The sequence below is a fragment of the Rhinatrema bivittatum genome, chromosome 1 (assembly GCF_901001135.1).
Source record: "Rhinatrema bivittatum chromosome 1, aRhiBiv1.1, whole genome shotgun sequence".
NCBI lineage: Eukaryota > Metazoa > Chordata > Amphibia > Gymnophiona > Rhinatrematidae > Rhinatrema > Rhinatrema bivittatum.
In genome coordinates this window covers 424,004,376-424,026,739 of record NC_042615.1, presented here as the reverse complement: position 1 = coordinate 424,026,739, position 22,364 = coordinate 424,004,376, and the positions used below count along the sequence as shown (strand labels likewise).

The 22,364-nt window shown below is 46.0% G+C and overlaps 1 protein-coding gene across 1 annotated transcript in view; it reads right to left on the bottom strand.

Annotated features, from left to right (window-relative positions):
* The window catches only part of LOC115096851 (stimulated by retinoic acid gene 6 protein-like), a 225,523-nt gene that overhangs the window by 73,794 nt on the left and 129,365 nt on the right, over positions 1-22,364 (bottom strand). The window contains exon 11 of the mRNA XM_029612056.1: positions 5,897-5,972. Coding sequence (XP_029467916.1) covers positions 5,897-5,972 — 76 coding nt within the window. The remainder of the gene's footprint in view (positions 1-5,896; positions 5,973-22,364) is intronic.

The window sequence follows — 22,364 nt, the reverse complement described above, 5'->3', positions numbered from 1 at the left end:
TTCTATGAATTTAGTCGTTAGAATTTGGAAGAACGCTCAGCGAGCGTGAGGTAGCTCCAAACTGCTTTGGAGACGGAAATTACTGAGCGTCTGCACTTCCTGCAGGGGTATATGTACTACGTGCTGACGTCAGATCCGTCTCCAACTGCTGGCACGAGCACACTATACCCATTCGTTATGAGTCCATCTGCTACACGCTAGGAAATGTGATATTGCCCCTGTATAAGTCCCTGGTGATACCTCATTTGGAGTCCACACCTCCAAAAGGATATAAACCAGTTGGAGTTGGTCCAGAGGGTAGATAGTAAAGTAGTCGGTGGACTTTAGGGTAAAGTATATGGGGATAGACTTAAAGATCTAAACATGCATATACTCTAGAAGAAAGGCAAGGTAGGGGATATATGATAGAGACATTTACCGGTAAATACCTCTCCAGGAAGTGGCCCTCTTTCATTGGAAAGGGGACTCTAGAACACGAGATCATGGGAGGATGAATAATCTAAGGAATCATTTCTTTACAGAAGGGATGGTGGGTGCATGAAGCAGTCTCCCAGTGGAGGTGGTAGGCAAAGACAATATCTGAATTCAGTAAAACATGGAATAAACACAGGGGATATCTGAGGGAATGGTGGGGCTGAGCTGAGCATTTGGTCTGAATGGGCAGACTAGGGGTGTGCATTCGTTTTGAACGCATATGTAAAACGCAACATAATTTTTTTTTTTAACTTAAAAAAGTGATGAGGCGAAAACGATCGGATTTCCAACTTATTCAACATAGCTATGTTGAATACGTTGGAAATCGCGATTGTTGATCCTAAATAAAAATTTAAAGCCCTCACCCTCCTTAATCCCCCCCCCAAGACTTACCAAAACTCCCTGGTGGTCGAGCGAGGAGTCAGGACACCATTTCTGTATTCCTTTGCTGGCCAAAAGTTCCGGTTGTGTCCAACGAGTGTCCCGGAGCGAACGCGCGGGGAATCACGTGACGTCCGCGTCACTCCAACGTGACGCCGACGTCACGTGCTCCTCGCAAAGGAATACAGAAATGGCGTCTTGACTCCCCGCTCGACCACCAGGGAGTTTTGGTAAGTCTTGGGGGGGGGGGATTAAGGAGGGTGAGGGGTTTAAATTTTTATTTAGGGAATCGGTAGGGATGTGAATCGTTTTCCATATCGTCTTAACGATAGAAATCGTGTGGCAGGGCAAGAAAATCGTCTTAGGCACGATTTTTTAGTTAAAAAATCGTTAAAAATCGTTTTTTCCGATTAGTGCGCACTAACTCGAGTTAGCGCGCACTAACGGGAGTTAGTGCGCACTAACTGGGAGTTAGTGCGCACTAACTGAAAATGATACAATTTGACACTTTTCAGGTCAGTTAAGGTCAGTTTAGGAATGAATATGTATTCCTATTGGCTGCCCTCTTATTTATTCATGTTACCAAGTTTCCTACTGACAGTATATGGGGGATGGGAAATGGAAACAGTTGGTAGCTTGACAAAACAAGTAATGTGATCAGTCAATGTGACTAGAACTTGTGCCCTAACCCTGATACCAGGGGTATTGTGATCTTCCTGCACACAGTGCCCTATCCCTATTAATACCAGGAGTGTTGTGATCTTCCTGCACACAGTGCCCTATCCCTAATACCAGGGGTGTTGTGATCTTCCTGCACACAGTGCCCTATTCCTGATACTGGGGGTGTTGTGATCTTCCTGCACACAGTGCCCTATTCCTGATACCGGGGGTGTTGTGATCTTCTTGCACACATCCCGATATCAGGGATAGGGCACTGCATGCAGGAAGATCACAACACTCCTGGTATTAATAGGGATAGGGCACTGCATGCAGGAAGATCACAACACTCCTGGTATTAATAGGGATAGGGCACTGCATGCAGGAAGATCACAACACCCCTGGTATCAGGGATAGGGCACTGTGTGCAGGAAGATCACAATATCCCGGAGGAGTGAGGGTCAGGCAGCTCCCCCCTGTCTGTGAAGCCAGCCTCTCACTAGTAATGCAGGGAGGGAGCTGTCTCAGACTTCACCATCCTCCCCCCTCCCCTTACCCACACACCATTCACTAGCTGGGACATGGGGGAAGTCAGGAGTGAGGGTCAGGCAGCTCCCCCCTGTCTGTGAAGCCAGCCTCTCACTAGTAATGCAGGGAGGGAGCTGTCTCAGACTTCACCATCCACCCCCCCCCCTCACCCACACACCATTCACTAGCTGGGACATGGGGGAAGTCAGGAGTGAGGGACAGGCAGCTCCCCCCTGTCTGTGAAGCCAGCCTCTCACTAGTAATGCAGGGAGGGAGCTGTCTCAGACTTCACCATCCCCCCCCCCCCCCTCACCCACACACCATTCACTAGCTGGGACATGGGGGAAGTCAGGAGTGAGGGTCAGGCAGCTCCCCCCTGTCTGCGAAGCCAGCCTCTCACTAGTAATGCAGGGAGGGAGCTGTCTCAGACTTCACCATCCTCCCCCCCCCCTCACCCACACACCATTCACTAGCTGGGACATGGGGGAAGTCAGGAGTGAGGGTCAGGCAGCTCCCCCCTGTCTGTGAAGCCAGCCTCTCACTAGTAATGCAGGGAGGGAGCTGTCTCAGACTTCACCATCCTCCCCCCCCCCCCCTCACCCACACACCATTCACTAGCTGGGACATGGGGGAAGTCAGGAGTGAGGGTCAGGCAGCTCCCCCCTGTCTGTGAAGCCAGCCTCTCACTAGTAATGCAGGGAGGGAGCTGTCTCAGACTTCACCATCCTCCCCCCCCCCCTCACCCACACACCATTCACTAGCTGGGACATGGGGGAAGTCAGGAGTGAGGGTCAGGCAGCTCCCCCCTGTCTGTGAAGCCAGCCTCTCACTAGTAATGCAGGGAGGGAGCTGTCTCAGACTTCACCATCCTCCCCCCCCCCCCTCACCCACACACCATTCACTAGCTGGGACATGGGGAAAGTCAGGAGTGAGGGTCAGGCAGCTCCCCCCTGTCTGCGAAGCCAGCCTCCCACTAGTAATGCAGGGAGGGAGCTGTCTCAGACTTCACCATCCTCCCCCCCCCCCTCACCCACACACCATTCACTAGCTGGGACATGGGGGAAGTCAGGAGTGAGGGTCAGGCAGCTCCCCCCTGTCTGTGAAGCCAGCCTCTCACTAGTAATGCAGGGAGGGAGCTGTCTCAGACTTCACCATCCTCCCCCCCCCCCTCACCCACACACCATTCACTAGCTGGGACATGGGGGAAGTCAGGAGTGAGGGTCAGGCAGCTCCCCCCTGTCTGTGAAGCCAGCCTCTCACTAGTAATGCAGGGAGGGAGCTGTCTCAGACTTCACCATCCTCCCCCCCCCCTCACCCACACACCATTCACTAGCTGGGACATGGGGGAAGTCAGGAGTGAGGGTCAGGCAGCTCCCCCCTGTCTGTGAAGCCAGCCTCTCACTAGTAATGCAGGGAGGGAGCTGTCTCAGACTTCACCATCCTCCCCCCCCCCTCACCCACACACCATTCACTAGCTGGGACATGGGGGAAGTCAGGAGTGAGGGTCAGGCAGCTCCCCCCTGTCTGTGAAGCCAGCCTCTCACTAGTAATGCAGGGAGGGAGCTGTCTCAGACTTCACCATCCTCCCCCCCCCCCCCTCACCCACACACCATTCACTAGCTGGGACATGGGGGAAGTCAGGAGTGAGGGTCAGGCAGCTCCCCCCTGTCTGCGAAGCCAGCCTCTCACTAGTAATGCAGGGAGGGAGCTGTCTCAGACTTCACCATCCTCCCCCCCCCCTCACCCACACACCATTCACTAGCTGGGACATGGGGGAAGTCAGGAGTGAGGGTCAGGCAGCTCCCCCCTGTCTGTGAAGCCAGCCTCTCACTAGTAATGCAGGGAGGGAGCTGTCTCAGACTTCACCATCCTCCCCCCCCCCTCACCCACACACCATTCACTAGCTGGGACATGGGGGAAGTCAGGAGTGAGGGTCAGGCAGCTCCCCCCTGTCTGTGAAGCCAGCCTCTCACTAGTAATGCAGGGAGGGAGCTGTCTCAGACTGGTATCAGGGTTAGGGCACTGTGTGCAGGAAGATCACAACACTCCTGGTATTAATAGGGATAGGGCACTGTAAGAGATGACTGTAGTAGATTGAATAAAGATCTGATGTTTCTGCTCTCCTCACACCAAACAAAAACAACACACAAGCAGAGAAGCCCTTCTTACAAAGCTGAGCTAGTGAGTTAAATAGGAGGAAAAGTAAACATACTGGTGCCAGTGTGGCTACTTAAAAAATACACTTACCAACAATCAATTACATATATTTGAACTGTGTACAGTTCCAGCCAGGACCACCTTTCTAAAATGCACAGTGATTGGCAAATTCAACATGCACTAGCATTTCAGGTGCCTGCTAACAAAAATAATAAACAAACAAGTTCTAGTCACGTGAGTGCTGATCATTACATTACTTTTTTTGTCAAGCTTCCAACTGTTTCCATTTCACATCCCCCCCAACCATATTGGTAACATCAATAGATAAGAGCACAGCCAGCCAATAGGAATACATACATACATATTCATTCCTAAGTGACCTTTACTGACCTGGGAAGTGTGAACACTTTGTTTCATTTTCTGTTGGTGTTCGTTAGTTTCCAGTTCCATTTCCCATCCCCCCAACCATCACCTCAGTGGTAACCTTGGTAATATCAATAGATAAGAGGGCAGCCAGCCAATAGGAACACATATTCATTCCTAACTGACCTTCAGTGACCTGGAAAGTGTTTATTTGTATCATTTTCAGTTAGTGCGCACTAAATCGAGTTAGTGCGCACTAACGGGGAGTTAGTGCGCACTAACTCGAGTTAGTGCGCACTAACACGATTTAACGATTTTTAACGATAAATCGTTAGAATTTCTATTGTATCGTGTTCTATAACGATTTAAGACGATATAAACATTATCGGACGATAATTTTAATCGTTGAAAAACGATTCACATCCCTAGGAATCGGTGCACGTATGGACATAGACTCAACTTATGGAATTCTACATATGTCCATATTGACCGAAATTGACCCCCCCTTTCGACTTATGGACTTATGAACATAAACTTTTTGTCTGCACATCCCTAGGGCAGACTAGATACTAGGCCATTTGGTCTTTTTCTGCCATCATGTTTCCATATTTCTATGCACTACTGTAAATGATCTCCAACTGGCTATATGATATCCTGTGTTTCAAACAGATCAATGTAACAATATTCTAATAACAGCAACTATTCTATGCTTAGCAGGCAGGTAGGTGCATGGACTGCATCATCAGGATAAGAATCCTTTTTCTGATTGGCTAGAGCACCACTTTTGGTGGATCATCATCTACTGAAACAGCAGTTCATCAAAACCTGCTGAAGTTTCAATGTTAAGAAGTGCAAAGAAAAATACTTCTATTTTTATTTGCTGTTATATGGTTTAACAGTAACAATGCCTTTTCCAGCTGTGATCTTATATATTTATTTTTTATTATTGTACTCTTTGAACTGCAATGCAGTTATTTAGCATGGCTTACAATAAAACATATATATTCAACATAAAACCACAAACATAAAACCACAAAAAAAATTAACATAAACAAGACAAATTCAAGTAGGATTTTGGGCCTTTTATTTCACCCAGGGCTCTCAGTCCTTCATGCAAGGGCATTATCTGCTAGGAGATGCAGGTGCTGGAGGACACTGCTGCTTAAATATCATTAATGTACAAGAGTTGTGACACAACTGAATACTGTTTTATGCTATTTTGCTAACTATTTTAATATGTTAGAGAACCTTTTAAAATGTATTTGCATAATATCTGCTAGATTTTGAAATACACCATTTTAATATTTCTATGTTGAATTTTCATTTTTACTCTCACCTGTAGCAGACTAAAATATGAAACACATAGGTTATAGAAGTCAGGATGGCAGCAACCATGGAGAAAAACCAGACACCTGAAAAAAAATATATGTGCTCAGTGTATCTGTATTTGTCTTGTTTAAATGACAAAGAAATGAGGTAATATAATAATTAAAACATAGACATTAGTAAAATAACAGGCATAAATATTAACATTTCAATCTTTTTTGTTGTCCATTTTCTTGTATTCAGATAGGAAAGTGAAATTGCTGCCCAATGGATTGTCACAGAGGTATAATAGCCTTTTAAACTGTTTTGCTAGTTCATTAGGTTGCCTGTGACTGAAAGTTAATACCATCTGAAGTCTCTGGGGTGAGCCATGGAAAATAATTAGAACCATGATGACAACTAGAACGTCAGATTAGTGGTTGAATGAATGTAAAATTTAAACTGGTCTCACATTGCTAGTGGTAGTTCCCTCCAAAACATAAGTGAGGCACTGTTTCTAACAGTGGCCAATCCATGTCACAAGAACCTGGGAACGTCCTAAATGATGGATAGATTCCATGTTGTTTATGCCCAGGGATAAGCAGTGGTTTTCCCCTTGCCTACCTGGTTAATAATATATGGACTTTCCCTCCAGAAACTTGTCCAAACTTAAACCCAGCTACACTAACTGCCTTTATCATATCCTCCAGCAATGAACTGCAGAACTTAATTGTGCTTTGAGTGAAAAAATATTTTCTCCAATTTTATTTTTCAAAACTTGTTTTATTTTGGTATGACAAAAACAGCATACAATAATTGCTCACTTCCATATCAGAGTAACCAATAAGACATATATACCATTCTTATAAGCATAAGAATTGGAACCAATAACTGCATCATACCATTGTACAGAAAACCCTTCCTATTAACCTATACACCCCCCCATAAAACCTCCCTCCCCTCCCAATCAATCATTCCACATACAAACCCACTCATATACCTCACTTATACTATTATTTTATCTTTTAGTCATGAAGGGTGATTTCCACCACCTGCTTCCATTTTCCAGTCAGAAGACTATCCCACTGTTTCAATGTAGTATGATCATTCACATTTAAAAGATTAAAAAAAAACAACTTTCTATGCTTTAATATTATTCTACAGACACTTTTCTAGCTAATAATTTGACATCAGATCTTTCAATTTACATCAGAGAAATCATATTTTCTGCCACACAGACATTTTCAGTCATCCAGTCTCTGAGAATGCAGTTATGCACCACCATCAATGCCAGTAAAAGAAATAGAGGCTATCTGGTCGGAATGTCTGGTGCAAAAGACTTTATCGCTTTCACACTGCCCAATAGCAAGATATCCCCCTGAATGGCAGCACTATACCTCTTCATTTATTCAACCATGATATTACCTCTTGCCAAAATAAGAAATATTGTTTATGAGCCTTCATGTCGCAATAACTAAAAAAAAGTCCCATCTGCCAATGACGATCAAGACCCCAGCATTTAGCTCATGTCATGGGAATATTGTTAGGATTTGTAGGTATGTGGACCCTGGGCTGAGGTGAGAGATGGTATTGTCCACAGGGGGGAGCCCTGTGGACCTCACTGTCAGAAGGCAAGGTCTTGGAGGAAGTCAGACACAGCTGTGGAATAGAGTCTTTATTAAGGAATAGAGGGCATTGCCCATGAGGCGGGGAGTGCAGAAGAGAAATAGCAAAGTCCATGCAGTGAGTTATACCCAAAGGGAATACCTCTGAAGTGAAGATCCGGCAATGGTCTGCGGAGCGGGGTACACCGGAGATGATCCTGATGGATAAGATGTGGTAGTCCAAGGAGCAGGGCTCACCAATGAGGGTTCCTAACTTAAAGATGATATGGTAGTCCACAGCATGGTGTACACTGATGAGGGTTCCCCACGAGAGCTGGTTCGGTAGTGGTCCACAATGTGGGGTACACCGATGAGTCTCCACACTAGAGATGGCATGGTAGTGGCCCGCAGCACGGCGTACACCAAAGAGGTTTCCACACCATAGCTGGTACAGTAGTGGTCCATAAAGAGAAGGTACTCACAGTAGTGAAGGTTCCAGGAGAAGTCCTGGGAAATGGGGCAGCAATAGTCCAAGGTGAAAGGCCCTCAGAGGAGCAAATAGCCAGAGACGAGAAAGGGCCTCCGAGGAGCGGTTACCCAGAGCGTCTCATGCCAATAGAGCAGGAACTGGAACGGGAAGTCCATAGTGAGTGAAGTGGAGTCGGCAAAGAAGGAACTCTTTGCCAAGATGTCGGTAGGTTGGGCCAGTCGGCTTAAATATCCTGGAAGGATGATGTCATCCGGAGGGGACGCCCCCGAGGTTCCTGCCATGACGTGGATAAGACTGGCCAGTGCATGCGCATGCCTAGGGAATTCCTAGGCCAATATAGCAATCGGTAGCATCCGTGATGTCTTCGGAGGCCCGAGAGTGGTAGGTAGGCCGGCAACAGCCGGCAGAGGCCACAAGTCTTCTCCACGGAGTCAAAGCAGCAAAGAAGGAGGTGAGCAACAGTGGTCGCAGCTGTCTGCGACCAACGGGCGTAACAGTACCCCCCCCTTCTTAGGGCCCCTCCCCGGGAGTTTTGATTTTCTTGTGTGAGACAAATGGAACTGGTGGATCAGCTCTTTATCGAGGATGTTGGCTGCAGGCTCCCAGCTATTGGCAACGTCCACTTGGTGGCTCTGAAGATCTCGTGAGAATACCAGAATGTCATCCAGATAAACCACGACACAATTGTAGAGCATATCTTTAAAGATTTCGTTCATCATATTTTGAAATACTGCCGAGGCATTGCAGAGACCGAACGGCATTACCAAATACTCAAAGTGCCTGTCATGGATGTTAAATGCGGTCTTCCATTCATCACCCGGCGTATCCAGACCAAGTTATATGCTCCTTGGAGGTCCATTTTTGTAAAAATCTTGGCCCCTTGGAGCCTGTCAAAAAGTTCAGAGATTAGTGGCAAGGGGTAGCGGTCCTTCTGGGTAATCTCATTTAAGCCATGGTAATCTATGCACGGCCGGAGGAAGCCATCTTTTTTCCCCACAAAAAAGTAACCGGCTCCAGCGGGAGACTTAGAAGGCCGAATGAAGCCTTTCACCAAATTCTCTTGTATATATATTCTGATATGGCTTTTGTCTCAGTGAGAGAAAGCGAGTAGATTCTTCCTCGGGGAGGCTCGTATTGGGTAATAAATTTATAGCGCAATCAAAAGAGCGATGAGGCGGTAAAGTGTCCACGGCCTTCATGGAGAACAGGTCTTTAAAGGAGGAGTACTGCTGTGGAAGACCTGGAATGAATATTGTAACTAGGCAAGGCATAGGGGACATGACCTCCAGGCACTTCCCATGGCAGGAGTTGCCCCATTGGGATAGTTGTAAGGTGCTCCAATCGAATTGTGGTGTGTGCAATTGTAACCACGGCAGTCCAAGAACTACAGGGTGGATAGCCTTATCCAGTATGAAGTGATCCGGTGCGAAGCTGGATGGGAACCGTGGAGAGGGTAACTTCGCTTGGCAATGGTTCACCATGGAACGAGGACAGTAGCAACGGTGTAGGTGTCTGGACGGTGGAAATCCGAAGGTGTTCCACGAGTTGTCGGAGTATAAAATTATTTCCAATGGCCCCGGAGTCCACCAGTGCTAGGATGTGAAATTCCAGAGCGTCTGAGTTGATTGAGACAGGCAATGTCAGCGGAGGAGAGGGTGCGGTCAGCCATAAGAGGAGCCCTCCAGCAGATCCTAGGCCTGGGAGTTTCCCGGACAGAGTGGGCAGGAGGGTAGCACATGACCTAGTTGGCCACAATATATGCAAAGACCTGATCTTCACCGTCGACGCTTTTCCTTTGCGGATAAATGGCTGTGACCCATTTGCATCGGTTCTTTCTCCTTGGGGCTTGGTGCGGAAGCGGTCTGGGTAGATGGTGTTGAGAAACCCATGGAACACCTGAAGATAGTATCTTGGATCCTCGAGCCTCGTGTGATCGCTCATGCAGGCGGCGATCAATGCGACCGGCAAGGTCAATGAGAGAATCCAAGGCCTCAGGAAGTTCTTGTGCTGCTAGTTCATCCTTGATGAGTGAGCTTAGACCTTCTAGGAATATGGCATGCAAGCAACCCAGAACCTAGTGCAATTCCGAGGAGAGAGTCCTGAACTCGATGATATACCCGGTCAATGACCTAGCACCTTGTTGTAATTGCAGGAGCAAAGATCCGGCGATGGCCTTGCGACCGGGGTCGTCAAATATGGAGCGAAATAGGGTGAGGAAGCCCAGCAAGTCATTGAGGATTGGATCCATTCGCTCCCAAATGGATGACGCCCAGTCTAAGGCTTTTCCGTCCAGGATGGACAAGATATACATAGTTTTGGAAACTACGTCAGGGAAATATGCAGGTTTATTTATTTATTTAAAAGTTTTTATATACTGCACAAAGAGACATTTACATGTCCGTCCAGGCGGTTTACAGGTATAAATACATAATTTAAAAGACAATACAGTAACAAAGGTTCATACAAAGCGGTAGACCTTAATACAATGTGACCGAAGATGTTACTTATGATATTCTGTAAGCGTCATTAAACAGATAAGTTTTTAACATTTTTTTGAATTCTTTGCGGTTTGATAATAGGTGGATATTTTCGGGAAGAGAGTTCCACAATGTGGGACCTGCTACAGAAAAGGTTCTTTTACGTATTAGGGCTAAACTGATGATTCTGACAGATGGGATTTCTAATAAACATTTATCCATAGAAAAGTGCATGCTGCACTGGTTCAAGAAGCCCCTACACAATGAGGGGTCACCTGCGAAACGAAGAGGTGCTGGCAAGGGCACTGGAGGCCGGAACGGTGACACCTGAGCGGTAAGGCTTGGCTTGACAGGCTTTGGGACAGAGTCCAGCCGGTTATTTAATTGATTCACGGTGTTAGCCAAAGTCTCTAATAACTTTTGCTGCTCTGTGATTCACTGGGCCAGGCCAGGGATGGCCTGAATTGCCAAGACCTGTGCCGGGTCCATGGTCTTGGCAATCTGTTAGGATTTGTAGGTATGTGGACCCTGGGCTGAGGTGAGAGATGGTATTGTCCACAGGGGGGAGCCCTGTGGACCTCACTGTCAGGAGCCAAGGTCTTGGAGGAAGTCAGACACAGCTGTGGAATAGAGTCTTTATTAAGGAATAGAAGGCACTGTCCGTGAGGCAAGGAGTGCAGGAGAGAAGTAGCAAAGTCCATGCAGTTCGGTATACCCAAAGTGAATACCTCTGTAGTGAAGATCCGGCAATGGTCCGTGGAGCGGGGTACACCGGAGATGATCCTGATGGAGAAGATGTAGGCCAAGGAGCAGGGCTCACCAATGAGAGTTCCTCACTTAGAGATTATACGGTAGTCTGCAGCGCAGAGTACACTGGTGAGGGTTCCCCATGGAAGCTGGTTCGGTAGTGGTCTGCAACGCGGGTACACCAATGAGTCTCCATACTAGAGATGGCACGGTAGTGGCCCACAGCACGGGGTACACCGAAGAGGTTTTCACATTAGAGCTGGTACAGTAGTGGTCCGTAACGAGAAGGTACTCACAGTAGTGAAGGTTCCAGGAGAAGCCCCGGGAAACAGGGCGGCAATAGTCCAAGGCGAAAGGCCCTCCGAGGAGTGAACAGCCAGAGACAAGGAAGGCCCCCGAGGAGTGGTTACCCAAAGCGTCTCACGCCAATAGAGCAGGAACTGGAACGGGAAGTCCGTAGTGAGTGAAGCGGAGTTGGCAAAGAAGGAACTCTTTGCCAAGATGTCGGTAGGTTGGGCCAGTCAGCTTAAATATCCTGGCAGGATGATGTCATCTGGAGGGGATGCCTCCGAGGTTCCCATTGTGGATAAGACTGGCCAGTGCGTGCGCATGCCTAGGGAATTCCTAGGCCAAGATGGCGATTGGCAGCGTCCACAGCGTCTTCGGAGGCCCAAGAGTGGTGGGCAGGCTGGCGACAGCTGGCGGAGGCCGCAAGTCTTCCCCATGGAGTCAAAGCAGCAAAGAAGGAGGTGAGAAACAGTGGTCGCAGCCACTAATCTGCACAGTATCACCCAATAATCTGTACCTTTGAGAGAGACTTACAATCCTTCATTAATAGGAATTATCTGCATTCTATCCCACAATCTTAGCAAGACAACCAATTTGTAATCCTCAATCACTGCTGCAGCTTCCATACAAACCTTTGCATCTGTTCCTTGTCATTCAGAAACAGGGTCTTATCCTCATGCTGAATTCTCACTTTTGCAAGATAAAGCACTGAAAGACATATTGCATGCTTTTGCAAATTCAGAGCATACAGGCGAGAGTTCTTTCCATTGAGCCACGACTTTAGCAGAGTAATCATTGAAAATTAAGATTCTGGCCCCTTCATATTCAACATTTCCTTTAGCTCAATAGGCAATTAGAATTTTAGTTTTGTCTGCCCAATTCAAAATACGAGCAATCACCAGTCTTGGCCTGTTAATTTCTTTCACTGGCCCGACTCTGTGCGCTCGTTCACACTTTATAGAACTCACCCCGTCACGTAAACCCACTGTCTCTGGTAGCCACTTCTCAAAGGATTCTGTCATATCTCTCTTCTTCAGGGCTTCCGGAAGGCCAATGACTCATATTGTTGTGGCGATTTCTATTTTTCTGATCTTCCACTTTATCCACAAGTGCTGTATTTTCCTTTTGAAGCACAGTAATTTGTAAAGCCACCTGTGCTGCATGATTTTCCTGGGCCGACATGTGGCTCTCCACCCCTGTTAGCCTGTGCCCATGGCAGAAGTGAGGCCTGTGGGCCAAGGCAGAGCCCATCCTGCCACGGCCGGAAGTGAGGCCTGCAAGGCTATGCAGCCCTCCCCTCCCCAACATTGCAGATGCAGAGTGATCTCCTTCCACCTCCCTTCAGGAAGTGAGGAGCAGTGCTGTTATTCAAAACCAGCAAAGAGAACGCCCAGAAAAAAGGGGGAGGCCTGAAAGATGTATGTGTGTGTAAGAGATACACTGCATATGTATGTGTGAGAGACCCTGCATATGTATGTGTGAGAGACCCTGCATGTGTGTAGAAGAGAACCTGCATGTGAGTGTCAGAGCCTGCATGTATATGAGAGCAACAGAGCCTGTATATGTGTGTGAGAACCTGGTTGTGTATGAAAGCGAGAGAGCCTACATGTGTCTATGAGAGCAAGATAGCCTGTGAATTTGACAGCATATATATGAGTGAGTGAGAGAGAACTTGTGGTGTGCGTGTGCGTGTGAGATTGTGAGGGGGAGAGAGAGATTAAAGATTATGAGGCCCCTGTCCCCCAATCCATAACAATCTGTATGGAGAGCTGGAGATTTTTAATGCTGTTACTTTAAATTTTGGGATGTTATTTCTTGTGTCTGCTGTTTGAAATATTTGGTGTTTGGGAAATATTAGAAAAACATTTATGAGTCATTTTAATTTTTGGATGCTCGTTGGCTGTTGCTTGCTTAACATATTTATTCTTTTATTAGTAGTATTTCAATATTATAAATGATGTTTTATAGCTCTTGACTTTATTGCTAATGTTTTATGAGGAATGATGATGTTTCTGTTTTTTCATTGTTGCTCTGCATAATGCAGTCTGGTTTGCTTTGCTTTGCAGAGCATATGTGTGAATGAGAATAAGTAAGCCAGTGAGCATGTGAGTGAGTGAGAGAGAACAAGCTTACCCATGAGCATATGTGTTAGCAAGAGGACTATTTAAACCAGTGAGCATGTGTATGAGCAAGAGCAAGTCAGTGAACATGTGTGTGAGCTATTTTGTGAGCCAGTCAGCATGCATGTAAGAGAGAATATAAGGGAGTTTGTGTAAGAATGAACATGTGCATAAAGTATATAAACCCCCTTGGGCACCAAACTATCTCGGGCACTGTCACATGGGTAGCCAGATGGTAAAGCTATTGGGGTTTCTGCTTTTAAAGATGATATGGAGATAGTTTGCATACCCAGAGGGTCTTCACCAGAAAATAAATCAAAATGGAAAAATGATTTTGAAGGCACTTTTATAATTAAATTAAAGGATTTTATTTTGCTGGCAAATGGATAATTTTCTAGTTTCTTCACCTTAAGTAATAAGTGTAATTACTGAACAAACAGCTATTAATCAAGTTTACTTAGAGAATAGCCACTGCTATTAATTGCATCAGTAGCATGGGATCTTCTTAGTGTTTGGGTAATTGCCAGGTTCTTGTGGCCTGGTTTGGCCTCTGTTGGAAACAGGATGCTGGGCTTGATGGACCCTTGGTCTGACCCAGCATGGCAATTTCTTATGTTCTTAAACAAACCTTTCAATAATGTTAATTTCAATGAGAAATAATTTACTTCTGGTGCACAAAAACAAATTTTTCATATGTGACTCGCACTCCAATTCTTAACACAGTTTGGAATAGAAACCGGTTCTTGCACAAGAATTACTTCTTACTAAGTTACTATCAGATAAGAATTTTTTCAGTTAGTTACTTCATAATGAGAACTAGGGATGTGAATCGTTTTTGAACGATTAAAATTATTGTCAGATAATTTTAAAATCGTCCTAAATTGTTAGAATGCACGATACAATACAAATGCCCCTGATTTATCGTCAGGGGCATTTGTATTGTATCGTTAAATAGGGCACGGGAATTATTTGGGGGAGGGCGGGAAAACTGGCACACCAAAACAACCCCTAAACCCACCCCAACCCTTTAAAACCAATTCCTTACCCTCCCCCACCTTCCCGAACCCCCCCAAAATGTTAAGTTACCTGGTGGACCAGTGGGGGGGATCCCGGCATGATCTCCCGCTCTCGGGCCATCGGCACCATTTTGGCTGCCACTAATTAAAATGGCCCCGATGGCCCGATAAAAAAAAACAACCCACCCGACCCTTTAAATTGACCCCCCCTTAGCCTCCCCCACCCTCCCGACCCTTTTTTTTTAGGGAGGCCCGCGCTGCTAAAAAAAACAACCCACCCGACCCTTTAAATCGACCCCCCCTCCTGACCCCCCCCAAAACCTTTTAAAATTACCTGGTGGTCCAGGGGGGCCTTGGGAGGCCTCGGGGAGAGATCCAGGGGGGCCTCGGGGAGAGGAGAGATCCAGGGGGCCTCGGGGAGAGATTTCCCGTTCCAAGGCATCAGCTGTTCTAAAAAGAAAATGGCGCCGATGCCCCTTTGCCCTTACCATGTGACAGGGTATCCGTGCCATTGGCCAGCCCCTGTCACATGGTAGGAGCACTGGATGGCCGGTGCCAGATGGCGCTGGCCATCTGGCGCCGGCCAGATGCTTTGACTCACACTGACTCAGGAATGATTCTCACACTGACTCACACTGACTCAGGAATGATGTGAAGCTTTGGTGGCTTGTGATCGAAGAGAGTAGCTCATGCTACTTGATGGCGCAGACTGGACCTGATCTACCACTCTTGACTACAAAGACTACAAGGAGTTGAGTGAGTCATCTGGTGTATGGCAGCAAGGCACAGAGGCAGAGGGTAGATACAGGCTGGCTAGACCCGGGGAGAGTTCCCTTTCCTTTGAGGTGGGAAGGGCTCCCCGGAATGGGTTGGCCCCTAGAGTGGATCACGGAGCGACAGTAGCCACAGAGGCATTCACGGAGCGGGATGCCAGTGGCCAGTAGTTGGTGTTCCACCTTCAGGCAGCAAAACACTGCACGGAGCGGCAGTAGCCACAGAGGCATTCACGGAGCAGGATGCCAGTGGCCAGTGGTTTGTGTTCCACCTTCACGAAGCTTGTTACAGGGTTACTACCCCTGATTGGGCTGGATGTTCACTGGGATGCGGATACGGCGCTGCTCTCTGCATTGGTGGAGGGGTGGAAGGGAATTGGGGCCGGAGGGTGCTGAAAGCCAATAGTGACGGGTGGGAGGGAGAAAAAGGGGGTGGGGGGGGGGGGGGGAAGATAAAAAAAATGGATAAACTGCGTAGCTTGCTGGGCAGACTGGATGGGCCGTTTGGTCTTCTTCTGCCGTCATTTCTATGTTTCTATGTTTCAAAGCGTGGCGACCTGGAGCAGGGTCTCACTGTGAGCATGGTCTCATTGTGTTGTGTTTGCCACAGTCTAAGTACCTTGGAGATCTTTTCTTGTTCTGAACATGGGTCAACAGGTGGTAAGAGATAGGCTGCAACAACAAGGAGCATTCCCATTCCTTTGAGCAGGAAAGGGCTCTCTGGAATGGGTTGGCCATAGAGTGTATAATGGTATAAATTGTTAGGATTTAAGCATTTGCAAACAGATCATGACTTCTACTGCAGGCAATTTGATACTGTAAAATGTAATGGATGACAGGCATTTTCTTTGTTTCTTAGTACTGTTTTGGAAGTGGAGATTCTTCCAAATTGGGATTGCCTCATCAGTGGCCAGATGCACTAACTTTTTTTTCATATAGGCACAAAACAGGAAAAACCCTTTAGTACACTTAGCCACTGGTTTATCTGAACGTGGTTATTTGTTACCTGAAGCCTAGTCCTCTTTTATCTTAGCTTACTGGAAAACTATGAGGATAAGAGATAGAAATTCTGAATTTCTATAAACAAAAACCACAGTTTGATTGTTGACCCCAAATGTATCAAGTTCTATAGATACTCATCTGTTATGGCAAATCAAGTCAGTAGGGGCTTACTGCTCTGCTTTCCCTCACCACTTCCTATCTGGCATGAAAAACAGAAACCACATTACCACTTTCTGGCTCTGCACATTTCACCTGTCACCCAAAGATGCTGGCTTGTAATTATAAGCACTCACAATTGGGTTCTGTGGGAAATCTTTATCTTTTTTGGTTTCATAATTTTTATTTATTTCAGAACATCACCTCGGTTTACATGTAACAGTAATGCAGCAACAGGCTTTACAAGTAACATATAAGGGAAATAATGTAGCAACAGGCATTATAGGGTAAACAAATATAGAGTAAACAAATATGGTAACAGAAGAGAACTAACCGATTGAATTATTTACGGTAAAGAAAATGGGGAGTGGCAATGTGACGGGGGGGGGGGGGTGAAGGTGGAGTAAGGAGGGGGGAATTAGGGGGGTGATCGGGAATTCAAGGGGGAAAAGAGTAACGGGAGGAAAGATTTCTAAGCTAATAATAGGAGGGAAATATTAGGGAGGTAGAGCTTGGGAGGGAGCAGGGGAAGTGATCATTGAGGAGGTGGGAGGGTAGGTTACAGTGTTCAGGTGAAAGCTTGTTTAAAAAGCCATGTCTTGAGATTCTGCTTGAATTTTCTAGGACATGGTTCCTGGCGGAGGCAGAGGGGCATGTTGTTCCAGAGAGAGGGTCCTGCAAGGGAGAGGGCGTGTTCTCTGGTGGTCACTAGCTTAGATAGTTTGGGTGAGAGAGTGTGCAGAGTTGCAAGATATTGCTTTCTGGTCGGTCTGTCCGAGGCGCGGAAACTGAGGTGCTCGTTGAACCAGCGCATGTCTTGGTTGTGGAGGGATTTATGAATGATGGTGAGTGGTTTGAATATTATACGAGAGGAGATGGGAAGCCAGTGCAGGTGTTTGAGGACCGGGGTGATGTGATCATGACGGTGGGTATTGGTGAGGATGCTGGCGGCGGCATTCTGGAGCATCTGCAGGGGTTGTATGGTTTCGCTAGTTCTTGAAAATCCTTACATAAAATACACAGTCACTTATCTTAATTAATAAATGTTAGGGAAAGAACTTGGCATTGCCCTTCAAATGACCTATGCATAAATAATACATTTTTCAGTAGAAAAGAAGTTCAAGAACAAGAGGGTATACAAGACACATAGAGGGTGAACGTTCACAGGAGGGTTGGTAGATGCATGGAATGTAAAACCAGTAACATGTTACTTTTGTTCGATGTAAAGCGCTACCCCAGGCGTCTGTTTGCGTTACACTGTGAACCGATGTGATATCATTGATGAACGTCGGTATATAAAAATTTTAAATAAATAAATAAATAAAGTAACAGAATTCAAGAGTACGGAATAAGCAAAGAACATGAAGCTGGAGGTCATCTAGAATCTGTGGAACTGCAAGAGCCAGGGAGAATGGGGAGGCGATGGGCCTTGTTCTGTGTAAATCTAATTTAAACAGATCTAAAATTTCAGGCTGTGAAAAAGGAGTGGTCAACACCACTGATATCTTCAAATTTCCTTTCAGCAATTGACTTGTTATTTTAGAAGAATTTTCTCTGTCCTTAATTTGGCTTTCTTTTTCTATTGCATTTATAAAATTCAGGCAAACAGCTTGAAAGAAAACAGTGAAAAATAAGAAAAGAAAACCACTAAAGGGAATAATTAATCAAGTATCATACTGTGAAGTTCCTCATAAACCTTCTAGAAATCAGAGGTCCCAACAGACAAATGGCAGCAGAACTTAACCAAATGCCAGACATAAGCAATTTAAAGATGCAAATGTAGGCAAATGTACAGGATCAAGTATAGCTCACTCCTGACCAAACCACCTACTCAAAGACCGCAAAACAGCAAACCAAGGGCCAGCTGGTTCAATCCTTCCTTGACTGGGGTGGGCTGGGGATGCTGTAGAGGCAGTGTTCACAGCCCCTGGTCAGGAGAGGGGTGAGGGGAGTCGTTTGAGAAAAAAAGAAGTCCTGGTCATTGTTAAGGTGACACCCAGTGCCTGGAATTAGAGCCCACGATACAGATTTCCAGAAGGAGCCCTGCTGCATGGCTCCTGTTGCTGAAAAGACCAGACTAGGAACAAAGGGAGGAGGGGGGGGGGAGTCTCTATTAAAACAGGGGAGAAAAAATCCCTGGGAGCACCAGCATCCCAAGCCCTGATTCTGACTGAGCTGGAAGAGAAAGGAGCAGAAACAACTGGGGCAAAAAAAAAAAAAAAATAGCAATAAGTTTACCTTTCAAAAAGGTTTCTAACTGTTGAGGATGAATAGGTACTGTGCTCCCTGATTAATATTTACATGTAAACTTAAGCCAAAAATCGGCACCAATAGCCATTACTTTCTCCAGCACACCCAAAAAGGCTTACACCTAACCTTAGTCGGTTTACGTATAAATAATTCAAAGGAAACGTATGCTCCAAACTTTGCACCAAAATGTACTGTTTTGAAAATTGCTCCCCATACTTTTAAATATTAAACTTTAATTTGCATACATACAAAGCAAATGTTTTAGGAATCATGTCAGTGTCTGATGAATGTGTCATTTGTGATGTTGAAGGGTAAACTGCAGAAAAATAAACTAAAAAAAATCAATTCTCAATAAATCAATAAATTAAAAGAAATCTGCCCTTAATTGACTGAAGTAATCTCTGAAATGACTGACTGGCTGGGCTGAACTGGGATGTTGTCTCTTACTGCTCATCATACAAAAAGAAAAGTCATATTCTTTTGTCATTTCAGTAACAGTCACACAAACTCCCTCCATTACCATGCATGTTTATAGTAACATAAAACCCTGCAAAAAAAAAAAAAAAAAAAAAAAATCGCTCAGAACCCATATAGCAAACTTGCCATACCAAAACACAATAACTCCCAGAACCCAAATATCAACAACTCTAGCTATGAAAAGGCAACACTGCCAATATTACATCGAGACCTACAACAGCATTATTATTCTTCCCAGCAGGGAATGGCATAGTAGTTAGAATAGTGGCCTGAGAACCAGGGAAAACAGTTTCCCTCAAGAGCTTGAGCAAGTCATTTTATCTCCCTTTGTTTCAGTTAAACCAGTGATGGCCAACCTTTTGAGCTCAGTGTGTCAAAATTCATAAAAAAACCGAGCATAACTCGGGTGGTGTGTCACTTCTAGAAAAATCCATAATTGTGATATTTGTAGCTCTAATTAATAACAAGTTATAATTTTAATATATGTACTGTATTTATTAATAAAGCAAAAACAAATAATTCTTTACCTTGCCTGCTTAGTGACTTTTTTGTTGCTGAATTTCGTCGGCTAAATCTTCAATTAAAACACTCTCTCCCCCTCCACCCCCCACCCCCCCTCCCACACAAACTCTTACTCCCCTGGATTTTCTCATACACACTCATGCTCTCACACTCACTGGCTCCCTCACATACACACAAACACATACACCCAGGCAGGCTCCCAGTCATTTTCACACCACTCCCGCTCCATCCTCCAGGCAGGCACCAATTCATTCTCACACACACAGACCCCCAGGCAGGCACCAATTCATTCTCACACACACAGACCCCCAGGCAGGCACCCATGCATTCACACACATACACCCCCAGGCAGAGTCCCATTCATTCACATGCACACATTAAAGGCAGAGACCCCCTCTCTTTTGCCAGCAACCTCGGAACCTCTCTCATTCCTCTGCTGCCACTGTCACTGCTGCCACATGACTATTGGGGATGTTACTATTCTTGCACATTCCCAAAGATTACATGTGCCAGTCACTAAAAATATATATATTTTTTTTAACCTTTGCTGTCTGATCTTAGTTTTCTAATTGGTTGGTCACAGGCTTTTTTTCCCACCTTCCCTTTCTTATTTTTTCCACCTTCCCTTTCTTATTTTTTTTTTGCCAATTCCTTTTATATTGTCTTTTTTCTGTTTCTTTTCTCTCCATCTTCTTCCCTCAAACACACAGTCAGGTTCTCATTCTCACATGCATTTCTCTCTCACACACACACACACACACACACACACAGCCTCTCACTGGCACATGCTGTCTGACTCTCACACACACAGGCTCTCTCTCACTCCCACATGCTGACTTGCTCAAGCACATGCAGTCTCTGCAAACATTCAGGTCCTCACTCTCACACACAATCTCTCAACTCATGTCATACACGTGCGCGCACACACACAGACCCTCAGCCTCTCTCTCACCTCTGGGCCTCCTCTTCACGGGTCGCGCAGGATGGGCTCTGCAGCGGCCCTGCTACCGGGCTTCTTCCTCTTCTCGGGCCGCTGCGATTTGAGATTCGCAGCGGCCCGTAAGTGCAAGCGATGCTCCTCTTCTGCACGCACTGATGCTTCACCTCCTTCCTGCCCACGTGGCTCCGGCAACGTTTACTTCCGGGGCCGCACAGGCAGGAAGGAGGAGGAGCATCAGCGCGTTCAACACAATCTTTTTGTTTGGGCTGTGGTGACATGAGCCTCACCACGGCCCTGCCTATCTGCCTGTCGCTGCGCCGCATGCGCCTCCCTGCGCCCTGGGGCATTGGGGGGGGGGGGGCTGGAGGGATACTAAAAAACTAAAAAACTAATTTTATAGGGTTGGCGCAGCCGAAAAAAAAAAAAAGGCTCGGCACAGCCGATAAAAAAAAAAAAAATCGATAGTCCCAAAACGCTACGCGTGTCAGCAAAAACGGCTCGGCGTGTCACCTCTGACACGCGTGTCATAGGTTAGCCATCACTGAGTTAAACACTTATAGGGAGACTCATCAAGCCATGACAGGGCTCTAATGCATATCAAACAGCATATATCATGCAATAAAAACTGTATATCTTGCAATATAGCCCTTTTGCAGCGATACTGCACAATATTTGCTATTTGAATACATTTGGGCAGATTCCCTCCCCTATTCCAATGAGCTGCTTTGCATGGCATTTGGCATGCATGAATTTTGCAAATCCACGCAAAGCAGCTCATGCATAGTTAATCTAATGTAAATAAAATAACATGGTTGACTTAGAAATTTGTCAGCCATGTTATTTTAGCTGCACCTTTCTGCCAAATGCTAATCTAACGTGGGATCATCAGAATCTAATGTGGGTCCCAATGCTCCAGTGTTAGATTTAAAGGGCCATGCAACCCAATAAATGAGCACCCTCAAAGCCTAAAAAAATTAATTGGGGGTGGGGTGTGTGTGGCTTCGTAGATCTCCCTAGCTACCCCAGAGCTGCCAATTGAGGTGGCCCAGCCCTAAAAAAATGACCAAACTAAATGTAAAGAGGCCACGTGACAATGTGGCCCTCCAACTAACCTCCTTATTAGTGGCATCCCTTCCCAAATAGAACCTTCCAGTCCCCCCTTTTCAAAGTCCAATAAAGGTAACGTTCCCCCCCCCCCTCCATGAACAGTACCACCCACCCTCCTTTTCAAAGGCCCCTTCTAACCTCAAATGTGGTGGCATTGTGGATATGTATCTAATACCCTCCCGATCCCCCTCATACCCCAATACTTGGAAAAATATAAATCTGGGCAAGTCAAGAGCTTGGGCCCTAGCCCCGAGCCCAGTCAGCACCATATCCAAATTGGTGCCAATAAGCAAATGTTACTTTCCTGTGACAGGTGTTCTCACAGGACAGCAGGATGTTAGTCCTCACATATGGGTGACATCATAGGATGGAGCCCAATCACAGAACACATCTGGCAAAGTTTCTAGAACTATGACTGGCCCCTACTGGGCATGCCCAGCATGGCACTAACCCTGTAGCCAGCAGAGGTCCCCTTTAAGTCTTGTTAAAACGCTACAGGTAGTGTTGAAAATAAAATAAGAAAACATTAC